The sequence below is a fragment of the Tachypleus tridentatus genome, chromosome 13 (genome assembly GCF_004210375.1).
Source record: "Tachypleus tridentatus isolate NWPU-2018 chromosome 13, ASM421037v1, whole genome shotgun sequence".
NCBI classification, from domain to species: Eukaryota; Metazoa; Arthropoda; class Merostomata; order Xiphosura; family Limulidae; genus Tachypleus; species Tachypleus tridentatus.
The window spans coordinates 173,119,763-173,143,250 of NC_134837.1; the positions used below are offsets into that span (position 1 = coordinate 173,119,763).

Below are 23,488 nucleotides of genomic sequence, written 5' to 3' on the forward strand. Positions count from 1 at the left end.
GAAATAACCGGTGGTGCTCAGAAAGATATTTTCTCTTCACCCCATACCTGATTTAAGAATTAGATCGAACGACCAGAAGGAAATATATATATATATAATATAAAATGAAAGCATGCTGAGAATAACGATATTAAAATCAAGATAGTGAGCAGGTGAAAATAAGCGAAAAACCAACAATGAGCACCCGATCTGCAGTGTATATCAGTTCAGTTTGAAGTGCTTTTATGGGAACAGCAGAGACATCTATGGTGGTTCTCATAATAGAGGTGATGAAGCATCTAGATACACTGATCCTCTTCTCTCTTACAGAAACGATATTTTGATGGTATGATGTCTCAACTTTGTAAAGACATGTTTATTTGTATACTTGGAACGTAATTCTCATGGTATTGAACATTCGTTTAATTGTACACTTAACATACAGTTTAGATGTTTATGTTCTTTAATGTATAAGTGCCATTATTTTTTTCTGTTATTTGTATTTCGCAAGTTTTTTGCTTGTAACCTGGGGTTTATAGTACATCCTTTTCCCCATTTCCTTCTGTTTTTAACGCATTTTACTGTATACTCGTTAAGTTTTATTCTTTTTAATTGTGTATTTTAATCAGTTGTTTTACAACTTGTATTTTGATTTTCTTTTACCTCAGTTTGAGTTTTCCTTCATGTATCCAGCGGCGTTGGAACGTATATTTTTATTTGTGGCACTGAAGGTCATCTGACACGAAGAGTACACCCTATTCATTATGTATGCTATGTATTCAGTTGTTACTAGTGTATAAAAACGTTTATAGAAGTCGTAAGGGTACCTGCACTAGCCATAACTAATTTTGAATTGACAGAAATTAATCAACAGCACCCACCACAAATTACTGTAATCGAATAGTAGAGTGTGATCTTCACTGTTATGATGCATTCATAGCTTCAAAATGCAGGGTGCGATTTTTGTGTGTGTAAATTATAAACCATTCGACCCATAGTGTGTTACGCGAACCACTTGGCCGTGTTCATAAGTTATATATCTAATTTCATTTGACGACTTTGGATTTCTTTCTCATTTTTTGTTTGTGTTGGCATTATAAATATTTTGTCAATATATATAAATTAGCTTTTATTTAATATCTCTTTCGTATATTTATAGGTTCTTAATTTTGTGCTTTCCGAGAATTTTACAACGGGTGTAAATTACAGCCACTGATGAAAAACTACTACTTTCATAGTAATTACATTGCAATGTACTGACTTTTATAAATATTCAATTTGTTTTCATGTCTTTAATAGCATTATTTTATGTTTGTTCGCTTTTAGGCATAAAATTACACAATGGACTATCTGTGCTGTGCCCACCAGGAGTACCAAAATCCGGTTTTTAGTGGTGTAAGCCATCAGACTTTATGCTGAGACACTGGAAGATGGATAGGTTTATTTGTGTGTTTTAGTGTTTTTTTCATATTTGTAATTTATGTGAAGTGTTTGTTTTGTACCGTTGCTTCTTTGTCCCAAAGTGCAGAGCTACACAGTGGGGTATCTATGCTCTTCTCATCGAGATGATCAAAACCCGATTGTTAGCGTTATAAACCCACTGAATTACCATTGAGTCATGGGAAGGGGGTGTACTTTTGCAATAAAAAAGTTCTTTATTGTCTTAACTTATCCATTTATTTATCACTTTAACCCGATTGTAATGTCTGTGATGTTTGAACACACCAATAAAAAGGGATATTCCGAAGGCTCGATAGTCGCAGATTTTTGGTTTTCGCAATATAAGTAAAAATTATATAAACAACCATATTCGTTAGTCCATAAAAGATTAATACAATCTCAAATGGAAAGTTAAAAGAGTACGTCTTGGTGTGGGTTCGCAGTACCAGCCGCCCCTGACGGCTTGCTCTCATTTTAAATATTTAAATCGAAATTGTAGTACAGCTCACTGCATTTCAATGATGTACCAAAGGTCTCAATTTTGCCCGGCACTATCAAGTGGTTAGGGCGTTCGACTTGTAATCTGAGGGTCGCGGGTTCGAATCCCCTTCACACCAAACATACTTGCCCCTTCAAAAGTGGGTCATTATAATGTTACAATTAATCTCACTATTCGTTTTTTCCTTCTAGTCTTACACTGCTAAATTAGGAATGGCTAGTGCATATATTTCTCGTAGCTTTGCGCAAAATTAAAAAAAAAACAAGAACAAACAATCCTTTAGAGTTTACAGGTTGATATTCATAAGCAAAGTAGCGTATATATGTTCTTTAATTATATGGAATTAGTGTTTTTAATTAAGTTACAAAATAAAATTATGTAATTACACCTCTTCGAAAAATAAATCGCGAAATATTTTTTTTCCATTTTGTTTTGGTTTATTTTTAATTATTTCTCAATGAAACCCATTATACTCAACTGAAAAAAAATTATTCCCGATAGTTTTCGCTCACTTTTTTGTAACTTAAATAAGTATTTAAATTTGCACATTGTATTGAATTAAGATGTCTATTAAACATAGAGTAATTTACCAAAAGTGGGCCAAAGGTCGTCTGGAGGGTTAACGTTTTAATCAGTTGCACCAATATACAGTGGTATGCTGTCTGTCAGTCAGTAGACACTAAAATGACGTCACATAAGAGACGCTTATTGTTGCAAGGTGTACTGTTGTGATATCAGTAAAACTAAAACATACGCATGCCATGAATCACTTGAAGAATTATGCAGTATGTAGGCTATAACACAGCATTACATATGAACTTCAAAAGGTAGAAATAAAAATATTTATTCTTTTTTTTTATCCACTCTTGAACGAGAACGCTTTTGTGGACCCTGTGCAAGTACATCTAGTATGGATTATACTTATCACGTTCTCATTGTTGCTTTACACAAGAAAAAACTATAACTTAAACCATTACTTGACACTTACCCTTTGGACACCAGGAGGAGCATTAGGGTCCAAGCGTTAGGGCCTGGCCCCCCTCCCCATGCCATCCCCAGTCATTCTCATGTCTTCTCTTCAGTTTCTTAAGTCAACTTGTAACTAACAAACACTGGACTGACGGTCAACAAACACAGTAGGTACCCTTACAGTCCCCTGGGGACTGACATGGAAGTCATTGTTTAAGAGAACCCCATCACTTTTGAAAACGTTTATGTTTTTCCCACGTGTTCAATAGAGCAAAACCACTTTGGACTATCTGCTGGGTCCACTGCAGGGAATCAAACGTTGGATTTCAATGTTTTAAGTCTGTAAACTTAATGCTGTCCCATAAAGGAATGCATTGAATGGTTACATCAGATATTAATAGCATAATTGGCAAAGTATGCTATTATTCACATTACAAAAAGTTATGACAGTTATGAAAAACAAATGATGTATACATGTATATAAATAATACTTTGAAAGCTATTCTTAACCAATATTAGATTTTTAAAACTACCATTACTATTTCTCAGCAGCTTCTTTACAAAGTTTCTTAAATGTCTAAGAAAACTAAAAACCAACAAAATAATAAGTGAAGAAAATATAATTTATTCAAAATTTCAAACAGAATGTTAGGTAATATAATGCACAGTGCATACAACTATCATGAGTGACACTGCTCTTACACACCAGGGAGAAAATGGAATGCACAGAGGATTATAGTTTATACAACAATAAAATAATCCAAGAAAATTTAAACTGCTGAAGGGATTTTTGTACAAAGGAAACACGAAATTGGGAATTATCTGATTGTCTTTCCAAGTGCTATAGCACTCAAAGAAATTTCTCTGGAAGTAAGAAACTTGATAACAAACCTTTATTTAGAATATTAAAAAATACCGTGCAAAATCTACATAATATTATTAAGTGTAACAGCATTTCGCCACTACTGTGCTACCAAATTAGCAGAAACATTAGAAACACTACCTCCAGCATCACCTTAGGACATTTATAAAGTAAGTCTCTATTTCTATATTATGTACATTACAAAAAATGGTGATTATTGTTATCTGTTAAGTATATTCAACTGATTGCAAACAATAGCAAGTAAATAACCAGGCAAAAAGAGATTGGGATTGGAAACCATATAAAAATTTGAGCATCACTTAAGAAGAAAAAGTGCATAGACAATAATCACTTCTTAACCCGAATCAAATTATCTTATGTGAGCAATATTCCTTTTCCAAGGTGCATAATCTGTGTTTTTAACAATAATTTTGTGACTTATAAATGACATATATAGTTAAAAATTACTTAAACCTCTTTTTACAAATAAGCATTGGTACAAGTGATGGACAAAATGCTTTAAACATGTGTTATATTAGAAGTGTTAGTGCCTAAAAATACTGTAAAGTTTCTTTGAAACTTGTTAATAAAGACTTGTTAATTTGGATTTATTTATTGGAATATATACATAATAAATATTTTTAATATCTTAAGGGAAGGTAGTTACAATTATGGGATAGGCATCATATGGCAACAAAATAAAATCACTTTTAAAGAACAAAACATTTTATTTAGTGTTCCTAAAATAAGCTCTGTGTGAGGAAACTTGAATATAATTATCTAGAATAAAAATATTAATATGAAAAAAAAAGAGGGCATGCATCTATAACAAGTCTTGTTGTAACTGGTACTTAATAAAGGCACTCAGCACTATCAAACAGTGTGTGTGGAAAGAAACAAAACTATCTAATAACCTTTATCTGAGCTCATACAAGTACACTGCTTCATGAGATCTTACTTATATACACCATTAAAATTTCTTAACTGAAACTTATGATAGTTAGAATTATGCCATTTGTACAATGCAATGATCATGAAATGTTTTTCAAAGACAGAAGAATATACAACTCTAAACTAATGTTGTATAAATGCTTAAATGTTAGTTTTCCCCTTTGTATTGTTTGAAATAGATGCTCTACAAATTAGTGGAAGAGCACTACCAAAATATTTAAATATGAAGCATCTTCTGATTAGCACTTTATATTATGAGTCATTCCTAACTATGTTATATTTCTTCTCATTATGTACCATTTTCCCACAATCAATATTCAAGTTCAGTGCCAAATAAGCTTACAGACAGATGAAAGTAATGGGGTGGCATTTAAAAAGCTTTTAAATCATTCAGTGAATTTAGTAATATTTAAATTACATTTCTGTGTTTAATCTTAAGTGGACTGCATCTGCCTGAAATTTTGTGATGGGTGATGCTTTGGTCTTCATGCTGAGGCTTCATCAACTCAGTGTAATTTTTGGGTTGCATTTCCGTGAAATAAACCTCAAACAATGGGCAGACATCTTCTACAGCATGACTATTCCTCATAAACACTATTTTTCACAATATCACTCAATAATTTAGAGCCCTATCACAAAACCGCACTATACAAACACTCAAAAATCTATTTACCACAATACTTGAGGCAGAGGAAATCCACTGAAGATTCAGTTTTTACTATCCACCCTGTTAAAATTATCCTTACAATAATGAAATATTCATACTTAAAACACCAACATTCTTGCAACATAAATATTTGCTTTAAGTTATTTTGAACAAAGTTTTTCAAACTCTACATTTCAATACAAAATTATCTATAAGAATTTATAAATGCTTTTCTGCTACTACAGCTTCCATTAAGTAAGTTTGGTACACAAAATCTATGTCTACAGCTACCTGTGCATAGCTTTAATACAAAAATATTACCACACTACACAACTGTAATAATTAAAAACAAATCAGTTTCTCACAACTGAAAATTAATGCTGTACCAATTATAAATATACTGTACTACCCGAAAAACCTAAAATCTAGAATAGGTTGTATCAACACTACAGCTAAATTAGTAAGTTAAAGTATACTTTCAATTACAAAAAAAACTTTAATCTACTCATAAGTATTTTAAATATTAGTAAATATTGTTATTTACAGTGTTTTCATATTTTTCTTGAATATGAAATTCACACAAATATAAATAATACATCCTCCAATACATGTGTTAGAAAGAAAATTGTAAAGTATTAAAATATAACCAATTTTGTCGGATGAAGCAAGATACGTGATCGCATAAATATAATTTCTTCATACAAACACTATTTATATTTTTCCAATAAGTAAGAAATAAGCTAACAGCAGATTGTTAAGGCTTATAAAGAAAGCTTATTAGTTACTTTTGAATAATGATATTTTGTTACCTTTGTAAAAATATTTATATAATTACATTGTGAGAGAGAGATTGGTGGTACTTACAATTTTCAATAAATTCATCATAAATTGCCTGATCAGAATGATTGTAATCTCTCACTATTAAATTATAACATTTGGAATTCCCAAGATGTAATAAGCTCCTTGATTGGAGAGTGCATAAGATTTCTTTATAAAAGGGGTATGAAATTTAGAATTTCCATGGTGTAATTATAAAGAATTTAATCTTAATTAACACCATGATATATGGTTTTCATATTACAGTACTTTGGTATGAATGTTTCAACATATAGTAAAATTAGAATTTATTATAATGATAAAAATATGGACCAAAATTTACTTTCACACAGATAAAGTAATATAACATACAAATGTTATTTTTCAGTGTTGAGTAATGGCTCAATGCTATTTCTTTTCTTCTTTTAACAGAGCTTCAAAAATTTTGATTTTTCATACTACAATAAACAAACATTCTCCATATCATACTGGGTAAGTGAGACAAAGCAAACTATCAATGGATATAAGAACATAAGTTTGCTGTAAAAAAAATTGGTCCCTTTGAATACTGCACTTCACTTTTTTAAAATACAAAAGCAGCCAAACAGACACTTTTTATACATATTAGGATTGTTGATAAGACTTGAATAATAATTTGAGCATTAAACCACATAATTATCCAATTTTTTTACAACACTTTTGAGATCTCTATAAAATAACATTAATTAGTATGATAAATCTTATATATTACTGAATAACATCATCATGCAGAAATTTTTCAATATTACAAATAATAACAAAGATTGTATTTTGTCCTATCCAAACCTCAATTTCTACTTTGAAATTATGCTATGACAGATGATTATCCAACTAAATTTTATACTTTTTTATAATTTTTTCTATTATTTTAGCTGCCTTTTATATTACATAAAATTAATGAAGATTAAGAGTTTATCCAGAGTGTGAATTTTTTATGGATATTTAAAACATTTCTATTGTAACAAACTAAAATAAATAAACTGATTTAAAAAATATATTAAACAACTATTGAACTACTTCTTAATAACTACTTCTTAATTATTGAACAACTCAAAACATATTTCTGTGTTTAGTGACAAAAGGAATGTTTCATGCACATGATCAATGTACAACAGTTTAAGTAGCTTGCTCATGAATCAAAAGAACATGAATACATTTAAAAACTTTGTCATCAATGGCTTCAAGGAAACTTTTTAATGAGGTTCTCCTCATTATCTTACAATATCCTCATTAACTCCTCTGTCTCTTTCATAAAGCATTCAATAGATGTTCTTAATAACAAATTCACTGCAAATATCTCTGGTCCATCTTCATACTTTTTTGTTGTTAAAACATCAGAAAATGTGGATTAACATTAATCTTTACCGTAATACTTTTAATTTATACAAAGAATAAATAAAAGTATGAATATACTCTTATGATTTAAAAAAATCAGGAAATATATTGCATTGTTTTTTTTTACATTTGTAACAAACCTAATATTACGACCACCTCAGCAATGTAGGAATTTCTACAGTTTTTAACTATTATTTTGTTGTTATATTATGAAACTTGTGAGTTAGTGACATTACTATATATTGAAATATGATTTTATTATAGCTGTTCTATATCCATTAACTAAAAGGTTAAACGACAATGTTTACAAATAAATACTGCAATTACATAATTATGTTCTCATAAATATTATTTTACTAATTATAAAAGCAAAATCATATATGCTGAAGAATAAAACATATATATAATATATACTGTAATGGTGATAAAAGACTCTGCAACATTTTGGAACAACTCTATGAAATATTTAGCTAATATTATTTTTTATGTCCATTATAATCTTTTTGTCCAAAATGATATTAAACTGATTAGAAAATGTGAATTCATCAAGTGCCAGCTATAAATGAATGATCATTTTGACATTCTTAAACATCAGAAATATTACATTCTTCAGCGATTTAAAGCATGTAGAAAGCAATACTTGGCTCATATAATTCCAGTCCATTCTTTCACCATGAAAACGAGCATGATGTGTATCTGTAATTATTTTACTACTGAAACTTACACAATATCAATGTGTTTTTTTTTAAACTGAGAGAAATAGGTATAGTTGGTTTATGAAAAAGCTCTCTCCATTGCCTAGTTCTCAATAAACTGAAGTAAACTTTCCCTCCATTCTAGCTTTACCAAGTGAAGGCATTCTACCTTCCTGCACATTGAGGACAAATGTATTTGCAAGCACTAAAGAACTATTTTAGCTACAGAATCTTACCTTATTTAATATCACTAGCAATGCATCAAATAAAGAATATTAATAATAAAAAAGTAAAACAAAACTTTTATATATCTGAAAATGTTTACTTTTAACTTTAATTAGGATTCAGTACTATTATCATTAAAAATGCCAAATATCTTATTAGTTTTACCAGCATTTACATTTTGTATACTTAGGTCTAATATCTTTGTACTGAAATTTCAAACTATTTAAGGTTTAAATTTTTTGCGTGTAAATAAAGATGTCAATATATTCAAGAAAAGATTCACATTTCTGGCAAATACTATTTGGTGGTATATGTACAGTACGCACAGTGATGAATAATACACTTTGTCATGAGACTTAATAAAAAATTATTCCTAGAGAGATATTAAAAATAAATCCAAGAAAATCCACATTTATAGTATGTCTTGAATGAAACCACAGAAAGGTTTAACTACAGTTTTAAACTTTCAAAGACAACAAGAATTAATGTACTGGTATTATTTTTAAGTTACTTCACTTCAAAGTTAAAAAATAACTGCAAAAACGATTTATATTTTCCCATCATTTTATATTAAAATTCCAATGAAACAACAAACTGGCAATACTTCAAAGGGATTCTTAGAATTTACTAACCTCAAGAAAAAATTTGCAAGTATAATTAGATTGACTGGATTTTTAAATTTTTAGTACAAACTGTGAACCCATAAATAATAAATATCATATGTGAAAAAATTCATAATATTTATAAAGTTGTGAAGAGGTGCATGATCTTACATGTAAAAAATAATTGAAAACACTAAGCATAATAAGTTAAGTGGTCTTGAAAGTGAATTAATTTGGTTTACCACATACCATCATTTAAGACAAACTTAAAATTCCTTTATCTTGCAAATTCTAACTTTAAGCAAGAACTGATCCCAAACACCAACACACAAGTGGTTTGAGAACTTGGTAGAAACCACTCTCAGCAGTGTGTGGAAGAGTGGATCCAAATTTAGGATTTTATGTACCTTCAGGACAACTGGATTGACACCAGGCTTTTAGTGAGTTTTCAGACTTTTGTTTCTTTCTCCTCTGCTCGTGAATAAAAACTCTCAGAATCTAAAACAAACAAAACAATACACAATGCCCAACATATTTTATTACATATATACTTTAATTTCACAAAAATATCAAAAACTGGACTGAACATATGTTACACTATCCATATATGGTGGCAGTGATTGAAGAGTTTATAATGTAATCATTATTTTATAGTAAGTAAAATAATTTAATGAAACAAAACATTTTTTTTTATGATACACCATCAACAATGAAAAATGACCAATGGGTTACAAAATGAAGAATATCCAAGGTAACTCTAGACCAATGTCGTAAGTATATAGTATCAGCCAGTTGCACGTTGTAAATATTATGTTAACTACAACTGATAATTTAAATGAGATGCGGAACATCTTACATAAAAATACTCAAATTACTTACTCTCAAGGTAAAGTGCTAATTCTTCATAACCAACACTCCTTGCCAATTGACTAGGGGTCATTCCCTTTTTAAAAACAAAATGAAATGAAGTTCAAAACTCACTATAATTATCTTAAAATATAAGGTGAGGCTCAACTGCATGCTTATTACACATAACAACAACAAGTCACAAAGTAGACTGATAATAAAATGTATTTTTATTTAATACTTTTAAACTTATAGCATTTTAACTTGGCATTTCAAATACATAATAAAAACACATAAAAGGTTTTAAGATACTGGGTTTTAACATACAAAAATCATTATTAAATACCTGACAAATTATATGAACAGAATGACTTTGGTAATATGTTTATGCAAATAATTTCTAATTTCTATAAGATAATCCTTATTTTAAGGCATTACCAAATGTGTACAGGTATTTACATTTTACATATAATTGTGGCACATATCCCAGGAATGACAGGTAAATAGAAGAAAATTTTATTACATGGCTAGTTTAGTTGTTTATTCACAGAAAATGAGCTCAGACAATAATAAAACAATCATCATACATTGTTTTTCAGGTAATTATAATTTTTACTTCTGTCATTGTAATTAGAACTTCATTAAAACAAAGGCTTAATAAATTAACTGTTTCAAATGATGGGGCATGATTAAAACCAAATATGACACATGCTTAAAGCAGCCTTTTTAAAACTGTATGTTAAATAATCTTCTTGTAGAATAAGCTATAAAATGAAAAAAATACAGGAGCTGTTTGTAAATAAACACCTGCTTTTCCATCTTGTATGAGGATGCACCAGCTGACACTAACATACAACAGATGTCATGATATTTGTTGACTGCTGCCATGTGGAGAGCTGTTTGGCCCCTGTAAATGACCCCCATAATTACCACAGGACAAGAATAATTATATAAAATATGAAAAAGTGTTACAAATAATTTTCCATTTATACACATTACTTAAACAGAGAAAGAAATGATAAAGTATGAAATAAATAAATGCACACAACCAGGTTTTTCAGTGAAGTTATCTGAAAGAAAATAAGAAAATTCAAACAGATATTTAAGTACCTTTTTACAAAGTGGGATAATTGGGTAAATATAGTACAAAGCTAAAATTGTTACCAGATAGTTCTTTAGTGAAACAATAAAACCTGGTATATTTAGGAATGAAAGATACTGTCCACTTTCATTCTGAAACTAAATGAGCTATTAAAAAAACAGTATTATTTGATACTTACTTTTCATAGTCTACCATGTCCAGCATGGAAAAAAGGGCCTAGAGACAAGGACAATAACATTTCATTAGATATAAATATTTCTGTAGCTGATAATAGACATATATTTAAACCTCAAAAAACATAATATATCCCAAGTGAGTTATACAGCTCTGTGGGAGCATGAAACACATATTATTATGCATTTAGTGACAAGATTCTTATTTTTGGTTAAATATGGTAAGTTAAGCAAAAATGTTATAAAAAAATTCCACTTTTCAGGTCAACACGACAAGCTTTTTTTGCTGTATAAAACTGCTAAATTCATAATGCAAAACATGTTTTAAACAACAACGATTACATACAATGGCCTATAAAGAAATGTCTTTAGGAAGTTAATTGTTCAAAAAGTATGGAAACAATACAAGGTTGAGTGCCTAAGTCTTACAGCCATTTCTTTCACCAAAGGTAGTGTTCTATACAATGGACCTGGTTATGGACAAGTCTCTGTAGCATCATTTCTACTAGAGGAAATTTTAGCACTTCTCTTTACTTGCTTTCTGAAATTCATCAAACATACAAGGACAACAACTTCCAAGAGTTTGTTTCATCAACCCGAAGCCACAAAAGTCAAGGAAAGGTGCATCTGGTGATTCAATTAATACATCTGCAAAACAAAACATTCAGAAGTACTAGTATGTTGACCTGGATATGCCATACTTGTTAACATCGAGTCCATACAAATATGATATTTTCTCACGGTATGGTGCTGTCATCGCTTTGAAATGTTTCTTGATTCTCCAGATGTTTCATTTATCATAATCAACATAAATCACTGCAGAAACCTCCTCAATATGTTCTGCACAATTTTTCAAATGTTGTATCAGCAACAGGATGTACCAAATATCCTGAAGCCCTCCCTCAACTCTACCGACATGATTGAATAGACAGATATCTCTTTCTATGAAATAATGCCTAAATTTCATTCATCAGATATGTTATGATAGTGAAAGAGGATAACTTTGCATCAGGAAGTTCTGTAATGTAATCTTAACCACAAAGGGTCAATAGAATGTGTCATCTGCATTTGAAATTTACTACACTTCAATGAAATTACAAGATGATTCACTTGTGAACAACCCTTTTTATTTAAAAATATTAAAATAGTATTTAACAGTGTTTGAAATAAACTGAGTTTTTCAATAAACAATTTTTATGCAAATTATGGTTAGTTGTAATAAACTACAGTTGTCTATACTTGACAATCGAGTAATAAAAATTATAAACTTGATATCATACTGCCTTGAATAAAATATCACACTAAAAAGTTCATTAATTAATAGGAAATCATAATTTTATTGTCATGAGCAAAACATGACCCCATTCTCTTGTCATAATTCCATCCCAGATGGTCATTTTGGAAGGAACTCTAGAACATTCTTTTGCATTTGTCTGCTCCATATTTGCATTAAGCCTCTCTTTTCAAAAACTTTGTTATTTTGTCTCAATCATTTGTCATTGAGAAAAAAAATCAAAAACAACAAAATCTGCTTAGCCATTCCAGATCCATAAGTTATATCAAAAATAGTACCTAAGCCTAATGTACCAAAATATGAAAGACATAAATGACAGAAACAAATGTAGTGTTTTCAAAATTTGTTGATTGGTGATCTGTTATTGGTCATTAATTGTGAGCAGTGTGTGTGTGTGTGTGTGTGGTCATAGGGATCATTAATCTTCAGGAATCAGAACACTGTGCATGCAGATATATCACTCATAATATGTGTATATAATACTGTGAACTAGTCAATATGGGGGTTGGATTACTATACTGGTACAGGAACAGGTTGTGATATAGTTGTCATAGAGAAAACACAGTAGAGCATTTGAGTTTACAGGTGATAATTTTGTTTTGCCTCCAACAACTAGAAAATACTTATTTTGAATACAGGTCAATTATATCACCTGTGTCCATTATATTTGTAACATCATAATATAAGACTTGTAATGTGTATGTGACTACATTTGTTTTCATGCAATATCTGAACATGTGCAGAGATTAGTGTGCATTTATATAGTAAATATTTGCTTCTTTGCCAACTAAAATGAACTTCCTCTAACTTCTAGTAGATACTGACATGTACAATACTGCACAGAACCATTAGGAAACAATATTTTAAGACTAATTTCAAAGAAAATGGAAGGTAAATCACAGGTGACATCATAAACATGTAATTTTAAACAGTGCTCCATTCAACATACCGTTGACTTACTAAAATCTATATTTAGGTTTGTTCTTTTGATATCTACTTTGAAATCACGAAATTAACTCATATATAATATTAAAGTTTGAATTATAATCTACAATTGGATTCTAGACATATCTACATAAATTCATAAAATAGTAGTTCAATAAAATTGTGAATGCAAGTTAACAAACTTGATGACATGGCCTTTAACCTGTCGCAAAAGAGTTAATCGTGAAAAAAACGCCAAAAAAACATCACAATATTACTATTACAAAATTGATATAACATTTCTTGATGTAGGAATAGTATAGTCTTTATATATACATATTTGGATTTGCATTTATTTTCAACTTACACACAGCACTTAATGATCTCAAGCTGTTATATACATAACATGAAGTTAAGGTCCACTGAAAGAGACCAAACTTATTAAGTACTACAAATGCATGAAGAAAATGGTAAAAACATTTCATACATTAGGTGATACAATAAAAGAAGATTGAGTTACTCTAATCTGACTCACCTGAGGTAATTAAATAACTCACAATATCTCTCAAACCCAGTTGAGCAGCATAATGTAATGCAGTCATCCCCCTTTCATCTATGGCTTGAAGACTGTAGCCACTCTGATGTAACTCCTTAAGCTGAGAATAATTACAGTAAAAGAAAAGGAATATTTGTTCTGTAATTATTACACTGAGCATCTGATTACATTATCTAAGAAATAAATCATATTATTAAAATAAAATATTATGTAAAGTTCAGTAATGCAATGTGTTGCATGTATATTAAACAAATTCTTATTTCACTGCTTATGAAATATGTTTTCAATCTTGAAAAAAATAGCTATTACATGCTGTATAGATTTACAAGTAGTTTTCTGTTGCAATGTATTTATAACTTATTATGACCTTTTATACCACATTATGTTGAAATAAAGCTAAAATTTAAATCTCTTTTTAAGAGACAACTCTGGAAGCATCCTCAGTAGGGCAGGAAGTTACTTAATCAAAAACGTGTTAAAATGAAGAAAAAGTATTTATTTACATAAAATAACAATGAAGAAATAATATAATTTTGTTTTCTTCCCTTGAGTTCAACAAAAAAATTAGGACCCATAGACTATTATTCAACCAAATGTGATTGATACCTGTATAAGAAAATTTACACACATAGTTACATAAACTTTCATCTACACAATTATAAATATTCATAAACACAAAGCTAACAGTCATTCTTCATTATCCCTGGAAACTGACTTTATCTTATAATGTACACAACTTACAGCTGAATCCTAAAAAGTGTGATTCACTGAAAATTATCCAAGGTGTTTGTTGTACCAAATGACCAGGCACCCATTAGTGACAACTTTTCCATATGATTGGCGTTTTTTTTTTCACAGTTTCAGGGTGATCAGCAGCACTTGCATCAATTACTTTTAAGGGTGTTAAAGCAATTATGGAGGTGATACCTATGAAGATATCTATTGCAAAAGTTCAATTTTCAAAAGTTTAAGAATGACACACTCAGATCAGCTTTTTTTGGAATAAACACGTCTATCATCTAGAACAGTGGTTTCCAAACGGTGTGTTGTGACACAATAGCATGCCATAACAAGTTGTTAAGGGCATATTAATAGGTTCACCAAATGAATAATAATAATTAAGAACATACAAAAACAATATTGCATGTGGCAGCAGGGATGTTGCACAGCTCAAGGTAAGTAGGCTAGGATGTCATCAGTGAAAATGTTTAAGAACCACTTACCAACAGGTTATTCTTGCAAGACTGGTTATCTTATTTTAAAAAGACTATGGAGGAAGTTACTACAGATAATTTTACATGTCAAAATAAAAACTGTCTAGATTTGAAAAGGAGAATCATAGTTAAAACTGGGGAGTATTAATTCTTATAAGAGAGTACATATATATATATATTATAACCATAATTTTTAAACCAAAACAAAACACATTAAAATTTAATAAAATATGTTGCATTTAAAAAACAACAACAACCTAGGGTACAAGCTACAACGTGGGATTATAAAATGTATTCTAGGTTTTGGAGGTGACTGAAGATGTAGGATGCACATTGCTGTGGGGATACACTATCTATCAGTGTTAACCTCCAAGGAGTCTTCATGAAAAACAAATTTAAATTGAATTGTGGTTTGATTTATGGTATTATACTGTTTTAACATGTATTGTTTGTTTTTGAATTTTGTGCAAAGCTACATGAGGGCTATCTGCACTAGTTATCCCTACTTATGCAGTGTGAGACTAGAGGGAAGGCAGCTAGTCATCAACACCCACTGTCAACTCTTGGGCTACTCTTTTTACCAATGAATAATGGGATTGATTGTAACATTATAATGCCCCCATGGCTGAAAGGGTGAGCATGTTTGGTGTGACAAGGATTTGAACCTGCGACTATCGAATTACGAGTCGAGTGCCTTAACCACCTTGCCATGCCAGGCCTTTAACAGAATGAAAAATTATTCAGAATTATTCAGAATGAATAAATCATATAAAAAATGTACAGTTAAAGAAAAAATGAATTAATGAAAATACATATGATGGTTTTATGAAAAGTGTAAGCATTAAAATGATTGAAGCAAAAAATGTATATTTAAATTTTTTTCGTGATTAATCAAGTTTCATTATTGTAACTTTAACAATTTAGCTACTGTCCAACAGAAACAGGATAATTAAAACACATACTTTTGCTAAGTGTTTAAAGGCATACATAATAAAAATCTTACCAATGCCATTTTAATGTCATCAGCAAATTAATGAAACATATTATTGAATTAAAACTTGAAACAACATTGCCCTCCTAAACTTTCCTTTTTTTTTAAATATGTTCCATTTAATTTTTGTAAATATACAACTCACCTTCATAAAGTCAAAATTTTTGACAGCAGACAGTATATCTGAAAGTAAAAAGAACATATACTTTTAATTACTTTCTATGATGCTAAGATGTAAATGTTTCAAGTTTCGTGTATTTTACATACTCATAAATACTGTTATCAAAAGCATTTGTTATACACTGAATATATTTAATTACGATTTATAAGATTTTTGTAGCATCATTAATTTATTTACATATGTAAATTAGATTAATCATGTGTTCTTTCACAGCCTGTTTTAGCCCTATTGCTGCAGAAACATAGGTATGTCATGGTTAGTCTACTAGGTAATGGGTAAGAAAAGGGCTCTCTCCAATTTCCAAAGAAGCATAAGAATTGGTGTTCATCTTTAAGATGAATCATTATTAAAATGTTTTCATTTTTTACAAGACATTCAGAAATATCTGCTATACGAGTAGTAACTGAAAGACTATGACTGCTATTAGAAAAAGACTTCAAGTCTGCACTCCTCATTAGTGACCAAAAAAAAAAGAAAAGAAAATTAATTGGACAAGCTCATAAAGTGCAACAAAAGACAGAATGAGTTTTAACTAATTAATTTCTTCAACAGTAGTTAGAAGTCAACTATTTCCAACCATTTTATGTAAGGAAGATTACAAAATCTGTCAAATAGCAGCTAACAAATGGCCAAAAATTTGTTTATTTTAAATACAAACAGTAATATTGGGCTTCAATATTGGTTGGAGATCCAAATTAAGACAACAAATAACTGGAAGCAATAAGTGTGGTCTAATGCATTGCATATTATAAGTTCATGTATTAATAAGTATAATAACAATATTACATTGATTATGTTTATGTTGCTCTAACGGTGCAAGGTTCCAGACGTACTTCCTTTGGAATGGATATTAACATCCAAAACAGAGCTGAGCACTTAGCAACATGTGTATAATGCTTAATCATCTGGATAATTTATCAATTAGTTTCAAATGAAACTTAGATAATTGGAATAACTGAAAACTGCAGTTGTAAATGCTAATTTTTTTGAGTTGTTTATTTTTGTGGCAGCTTGTACATTCTAAATTTAAACTGTTCCTGCATGTTCTTATTGACTTTAAAAGCACTGGCAGTTATACTGGAATGTTTTGTCAACATTGTGGCATCATTACCTCAGTGAGTTGACACTGATGTTCATTTGTGGCCAATGCTCATGTGGTTTATATTAGGTCCATGTTTCTACAGGAACTAGAGATCTGAGAATCTAATAAGCAAAATGACAAGGGGAGTGGATCTGTAATGGTGGTAGGAGTTGGTACTGTAGAAAAATTCTGGTTTTCAGAGCTAGTATAGCAGGTTTGAATCTGGGCAATACAACAAACTATTTCCTGCATTTTATAATCTGGGGTGAGTGCACTATAAGAGTGACAGTCAATCTCACAGCATGAACAACTAGTGGTTAGATGGTGTTAACTGGTTGCATTTCATCTGGTAAGTGACTCAGAATTAGGAATGGTGGCAGACAGTCATAGTAGCTTTGCCAAAAATACAAATACAATGGAAGAAAGTGACAAGACACAGTGTTGAACTTTGAAATAGATATAAAATGATTTATCACTGGTTCAAATAAACTGAAGCTTGTGCAGCTTAAACTTAAACTATAATAAATCAGCATGCACTAGTTACCTAGCATTCATAAAGGTTTCTTCATCACTATTCATTAAACAAATAAAAATATACAGCAAAACTGTTAGAATGTATAAAAGGTTTATCATATATATATACTAACTGTAAATTTTCATATTATTAAAAAATGTACATACATTAATGACACAAAAATTCACCATAATATATTTCTGCAATCAATGGTAGAAGTATTATTAATTACAGTTTTATTACTTTTGTGCATCAGAAAAATAAAATTCTGCATTTTTGAAACTCACCTTCTGTTAATCCTTTTGTATGATTCCTAGAAAAAAGAAAACAAGATAAATAAATAAAACAAGTTTTTGATGAACAAGTTGAATACATGGTCCTGTGTATTACTCTCTGAATACAACATTTCACAACTTGAAACAAAGTATTGTAAAATTTACCACAATTTCACTGACATGCTAATAGCTGCAAGTGTTGAATACATAAAAATCTGTAAGAATGTACACCAAAACTCAAGTCAGCTGTTTCTAAACATCACAAAAACTTAAGACAGGCCAACAGTTAAGCTACTTAGCACTGTTAGAAACAGACATGAAAGTGTTGAAATATTACCAACTCAAATAAATTAAATGAAACTTTTTTTATAAAAATATAAAACCAACTAACAATGTGGAATGTACCTAAATCTTTATACCTCATATAATACTTTAAGGCCAAAGTACACATTATGATATGATTCTAGAAATAATGAAAAGCTAATTCCATATTCAAATGGTAATTCCAAACCTTGGATTAAGTGATTTGCCAGTTAAATTCTTCACTACTGCATCAGTATTTTCCTCACAAGTTTTAACTGCAACTACTATGTTAGGACACTTATTTTGAAGGCACTCAGTCTTGACTCGGCTGCTCAAGTCTATAGCAGAGTTAGCCTCTGGGTCGAGAATGAACAAGTCATCACAAGAAATGTCGGATACATAATGGAGATGTTCTTGAGCATGGTCAATCCGAAAGAATCTTTCAGCAGTACATGCTGAACAAAAATATATCTTATGTAATTTATGCAACATGCAAGTGTAAAGTAACCTAAGTTATACTGTTTATATTACCTTCATGAGGCTCAAATAAACATGTTTGTAGTATCTTCATTATTGGTAAAAGAAGTCTATTTCTGAAATTGGTTTTCATTTTTATAACAAGTTATTACTGCTTTTATAACTAAATTGTGTATAACTAAAACCAATTTTTCAATTTTTGTTACAGTACATAAAATTTAGTAGTTTTGGTAATAAAATAAGTCACATCTGTGGGTTGTAAAGTAATACATAACCTCTAATTTATATTATATATATAAAACAAAGGTTCCAAAATGGAAAAATAGTCTTTAAGCATTAATAATGTAAAATAATAAACTTAAATAGAAGTACCAGTCATACAGACAACACAAATGTATAACATTTATGTACTAGTAAATGCCTGCTTGAAGAATTTGTTACATTTCCCACAAGCATGCATTCTACAATGTTAATTATCACAATACACATAAAATACACAGTTACTTACAGCTACACAATTTATGACAGAAAATAAAAGATACACAACTACTTACAGTCAAGAAAACACCAATCTTGTGAGGGAATGTCAGCAGATGTAGGATCACTGAATTTTTCCTTTTTGTAAAGATATGATGAAAAAAAATATCAAACTATAAAACAAGATAAATATAGTTGACTTTTTTACAATGCTTTCCAAGTATTTTTTTATTTGAATAGTTGTTTATCATAATGTTTAGAAGTTTTTATACAATATCATACATTAGAGATCTTAATGTTTTTGTTTTTCTTAAAGAATAGCCTAGAAATTAAATCTTTGCATATACAATTTTTACATAAAGTTTCTTAGGAAAACATTTCACTTATTACTTATAGATTATATAACAGTTTCTTTTTGTTAAACATTGATATATGTAACACAGTATATTTCATTCTTAACTGCAAGATTGAAAATTCAATGTATAAAGACAAAATGTTAAAAATATAACTTTTGGAACTACTTGTAACAAATTTGTTTCTAATATTAACCCCTAAATCCCCTTTACAAAGCTTCCATTTACACTTGCAATTATTGTTTTGTGCTAAAAGCATTAACTTTTAATAGTATGTTAATATTGGCAAAAGTAGTAGACCAAAGTAACAGTTAACACACCAACATACAATAATTTAAATTGTCTTCAATACCAATATTTTAATCAATTCCATAAATTCTATCTTAATCAGTCAGAGTTTAGACTCAAAAAGTTTTGGTAAGTTAAGTGTAATTATTTGATAAAAACAGTCAAACATACATACCTCTAGAAGCTGGTTAATGTGGTTGCGCACTTGTTCCAGATCACTGTCACAATCAATACTGAGAGATCCAAGTGGCATTGCTGATAAGATATACAATGAATTTGAAGTGAATACTCACAGACAGAATTTACTTTATAAAGATACATAATTTACATATTCATGTTAATCCTTGTACACAAAAGCTCTTTATTCACATCCTTTGAATAATTTTCAAATTCATTGCATACTTGTAGATCAATTGTTTCTATAACAATTGACCTACATTAATATCATTTTGAGATGATTTCTCCTTACAAAAAGCTAGTTTTATCATGTATAATGGTAAATTAAAAACTCAAGGTTATACACTACTTCTTATGAGTATTTCCAAAATAATCTTACTCTTTATTTGTACAAGATAATGATTTGTTCACAGAGTTAATATTATGTGTTCTACTTACATACTTCTCGAAGCTTCTCTTTATCATAATGATAGGTTTCATAGTCAATCATATTCAGTTTCTTGACTTCTGTGGTTAATTTTTCTACAGTTGGCCTGAATTGTAATAATTAATTCATCTCAAAAATGGTTACAGATTTAAAAACGTTCACAATTAATTAATATTTGGACTGTCAAATAATGTTTACTTTACTGTAAAACACTTGGTACTCTGAAAACCAGAAAATAATTTTACTTCTATTTAAGAAGACAGGGAATAAATACCAAAATCAAATGATTATTTTAGTTTATTGAGTATTACTTAGAGTCATTTATACAGTGCTGTAAGAACAATCAGATATAAACTAAGAAACAAGACAAATGAGCATTTTGCATAGAAAACCTTTTGATATATTGCATATAAAGTGGTTCTACAAAACTCGCTCTGTTAACAAGCAAATACAGCAATAATCTAATCTTTTCCAGAACTTAACAACTCAGGATTCTTCAACAAAAACCAGAATTTTGAGAAGTTAATTATTCCTGAGGAAAACAAAATTACAAGAGAGGCTCTGTAGGTAAATGTATCAAATGTATACAGCATTGAAACCAATTATTTGTTAAAATTAATCTAAAAATGTACAAAGAGTTCATCTAGCAAATATTCAGTTCACTTGTTTATATACAAATACATGTATGAGCTGATTCATGCCCTCATCCTAGCTAAAGGGCTAAAAATAATTAAAGAGCTACAGAATGAACTACTTTTGAGTTATAATTTGTGCTTTTAGAATAAAAAACAATCTTTACAAATGTCATACATGATGTTTAAACCAGTCATCAATATTATGATGACAACAAGATAACTATTTCAAGTGAAACTAAAATTCAACTTGGTACTGGTAATGACTATTACATTTTTCTTACACTCTTATTTTTAATTTAAACAGTTTTAGATCTGTTTCAGAGTTACTCTGTACGAAAAAAAAAAATAGTCCCTGTTTATTACTCTGGAAATTTGGTAATCCTTGCGTATGGACACAAATCAAATTGAAACTGATCAGAATAAAGTGAAGACTTAAGGAAATTCTGAAATATATTCCTAACTAATCACACAGATTATAACAATTATATAGAACATTTTGAGAGTCACCAAACTAGCCTTCAACTTTATTTCTACACAAAAAGTCTTTTAATGTGTGTAATGAATTTATCAGTTCAAAAATAATATATTTTAATGTAGTAATAATGTTTTAGTTATATACTCTGTACAAGTATATATTTTATTTGATCTGGCTACACTAGTTACTAGTTAACTTAGAGAGTTAAATATTTATGAATTAAAATTAAACCCTAAATGTATTATACTTACACGGACTGCACCACACCTTGTCTCTGCAGAAAACAAACAAACAAAAACATTGATGTGTGAAATCATATTATCCAATCTATGACTAAAACATTAATACACTCTACAGATGTATAAAAAAACATAACTGTGGGTAACGAATAATTTTAAATTTGAAACTGCATTAGTAACAATTTTTCACACAAGAATAAATTGTTACTTCTACCTTTCAAAACTGATCAACTATGACATAAGTCAAATCCCATAAATAAAATATTAGACTGTAATTATTTTAGTTAACAACAATCTTCATTATTGTTAAAAAAACAACAACACTTGAAATGAAGCAACACTAATTTTCATGCAGGACACATCAGAGTGCAGGTACTTTTATTTCAAGATGACTGGCACAAAAAGACATTTTTTATATTTTCTATTGCAAGTTATTGATAAAAGCGAAAAAAAAATCAATTGTTCAAGTCGGTGTAAATGAAAAAGAAAACATAATGTTGATGAGACACAAGATCCCTCAAAACTTTGTTTGTTCAAAACATTATTCCAGACCTTCTATTCTATAAATCCAGCAATCTATACTTCTTTACTTAATCACTATGCAACATAACAGTAGCAATTACTTTAGTTACAACAGTGAGAATAAATGAAAACCTAAAAATAATGATAAATTTTTCCTTCTATAAGCAATTATATAAGATTTTCAGATTGACAGTAGCTTACATTTAGATATGATGCCACCTCAGTTTTTTATGGTATATAAAAATGTTATGGTTTCTCACATTAAGTACTTAATGCAACAACAGAGTTTGTTTGCATTTATATTTAAGACAAATATTTATATATGTCTCGAATGACTGATATAGAATAAAGTCTCCTAAGTAATACTATTTTTAAGTAGTTCTGACTTCAAGTTGTAATAATTTGCAAACATTTCTTTATACAAAAATAGACTTTTCACCTTCCATCCCAATATTAAATGACATCAAATTTGGACACTTGTGATAGCACTTAGCATTAAAAATGCACAAAGTGAAATAATTTCTCACTCTAGCCCGAGCAACCATGTTTGCCTTGTTGCGAAGTTGAAGTTCAATAATTGATGGCAGGAGCTTGCATGGTTCACCATCCACCTGCACAGGAATTGTACGATTGGTGACCATCCGGGCTGCTTGACACTGAGCAAGACAAGTTCCATGACCACCTGCTTGAAGTAATGGCTGCAGAGTAATTCAATAGAAGTTAGCCATGGAGTGTTACTTGAAAAATACTTAATGCAAATACTCACACACATGTACATATATGTTACTGCTTGATACTTGTTGATATTACAGGATTTATAATTAAATGTTAAATTATAATTAAATTAAGATAAAATAACAACCACAGGTCTTTTAAAACGTATATGCAGTGTACTTTAAAGGATGT

The 23,488-nt window shown here is 29.7% G+C and overlaps 2 protein-coding genes and 1 long non-coding RNA gene across 9 annotated transcripts in view; 1 reads left to right on the forward strand and 2 right to left on the reverse strand.

The window, feature by feature from the left end:
- Positions 1-254: 254 nt before the first annotated feature.
- Positions 255-2,321, forward strand: LOC143240008 (uncharacterized). The gene is made up of 3 exons (XR_013021502.1): positions 255-325; positions 648-745; positions 1,306-2,321. It is a non-coding gene; the product is annotated as an uncharacterized LOC143240008 (long non-coding RNA).
- A 1,171-nt stretch (positions 2,322-3,492) lies between these two features.
- Positions 3,493-11,341, reverse strand: LOC143240312 (diacylglycerol kinase iota-like). Its single transcript, XM_076482553.1, has 4 exons — positions 11,185-11,341; positions 10,712-10,811; positions 9,938-10,001; positions 3,493-9,556 (listed from the first exon to the last, which is right to left on the reverse strand). Exons 1-4 carry the CDS (start codon positions 11,208-11,210, stop codon positions 9,507-9,509), a joined length of 240 nt encoding a protein of 79 aa, XP_076338668.1. The 5' UTR covers positions 11,211-11,341; the 3' UTR covers positions 3,493-9,506.
- Positions 11,342-12,443: 1,102 nt separating this feature from the next.
- The window catches only part of LOC143240310 (eye-specific diacylglycerol kinase-like), a 224,429-nt gene continuing 213,384 nt past the window's right edge, over positions 12,444-23,488 (reverse strand). For all 7 annotated transcript variants that reach the window (XM_076482547.1, XM_076482549.1, XM_076482550.1 and 4 more), the window contains 9 exons: positions 23,110-23,280; positions 22,073-22,095; positions 20,723-20,817; positions 20,283-20,362; positions 19,544-19,604; positions 18,721-18,967; positions 18,222-18,247; positions 16,304-16,341; positions 12,444-14,053 (listed from right to left, as the gene is read on the reverse strand). In XM_076482547.1, coding sequence (XP_076338662.1) covers positions 13,919-14,053; positions 16,304-16,341; positions 18,222-18,247; positions 18,721-18,967; positions 19,544-19,604; positions 20,283-20,362; positions 20,723-20,817; positions 22,073-22,095; positions 23,110-23,280 — 876 coding nt within the window. In that variant the 3' untranslated portion in view covers positions 12,444-13,918. The remainder of the gene's footprint in view (positions 14,054-16,303; positions 16,342-18,221; positions 18,248-18,720; positions 18,968-19,543; positions 19,605-20,282; positions 20,363-20,722; positions 20,818-22,072; positions 22,096-23,109; positions 23,281-23,488) is intronic.

Coding starts and splice junctions, on each gene's coding strand:
- LOC143240312 (XM_076482553.1), bottom strand. CDS start 11,210: ATGCTGGACATGGTAGACTATGAAAA. Junction 10,812..11,184: donor GACATGGTAGACTATGAAAA/GTAAGTATCAAA, acceptor GGTCATTTACAG/GGGCCAAACAGCTCTCCACA. Junction 9,557..9,937: donor ATTAGCACTTTACCTTGAGA/GTAAGTAATTTG, acceptor TGTTTGTTTTAG/ATTCTGAGAGTTTTTATTCA.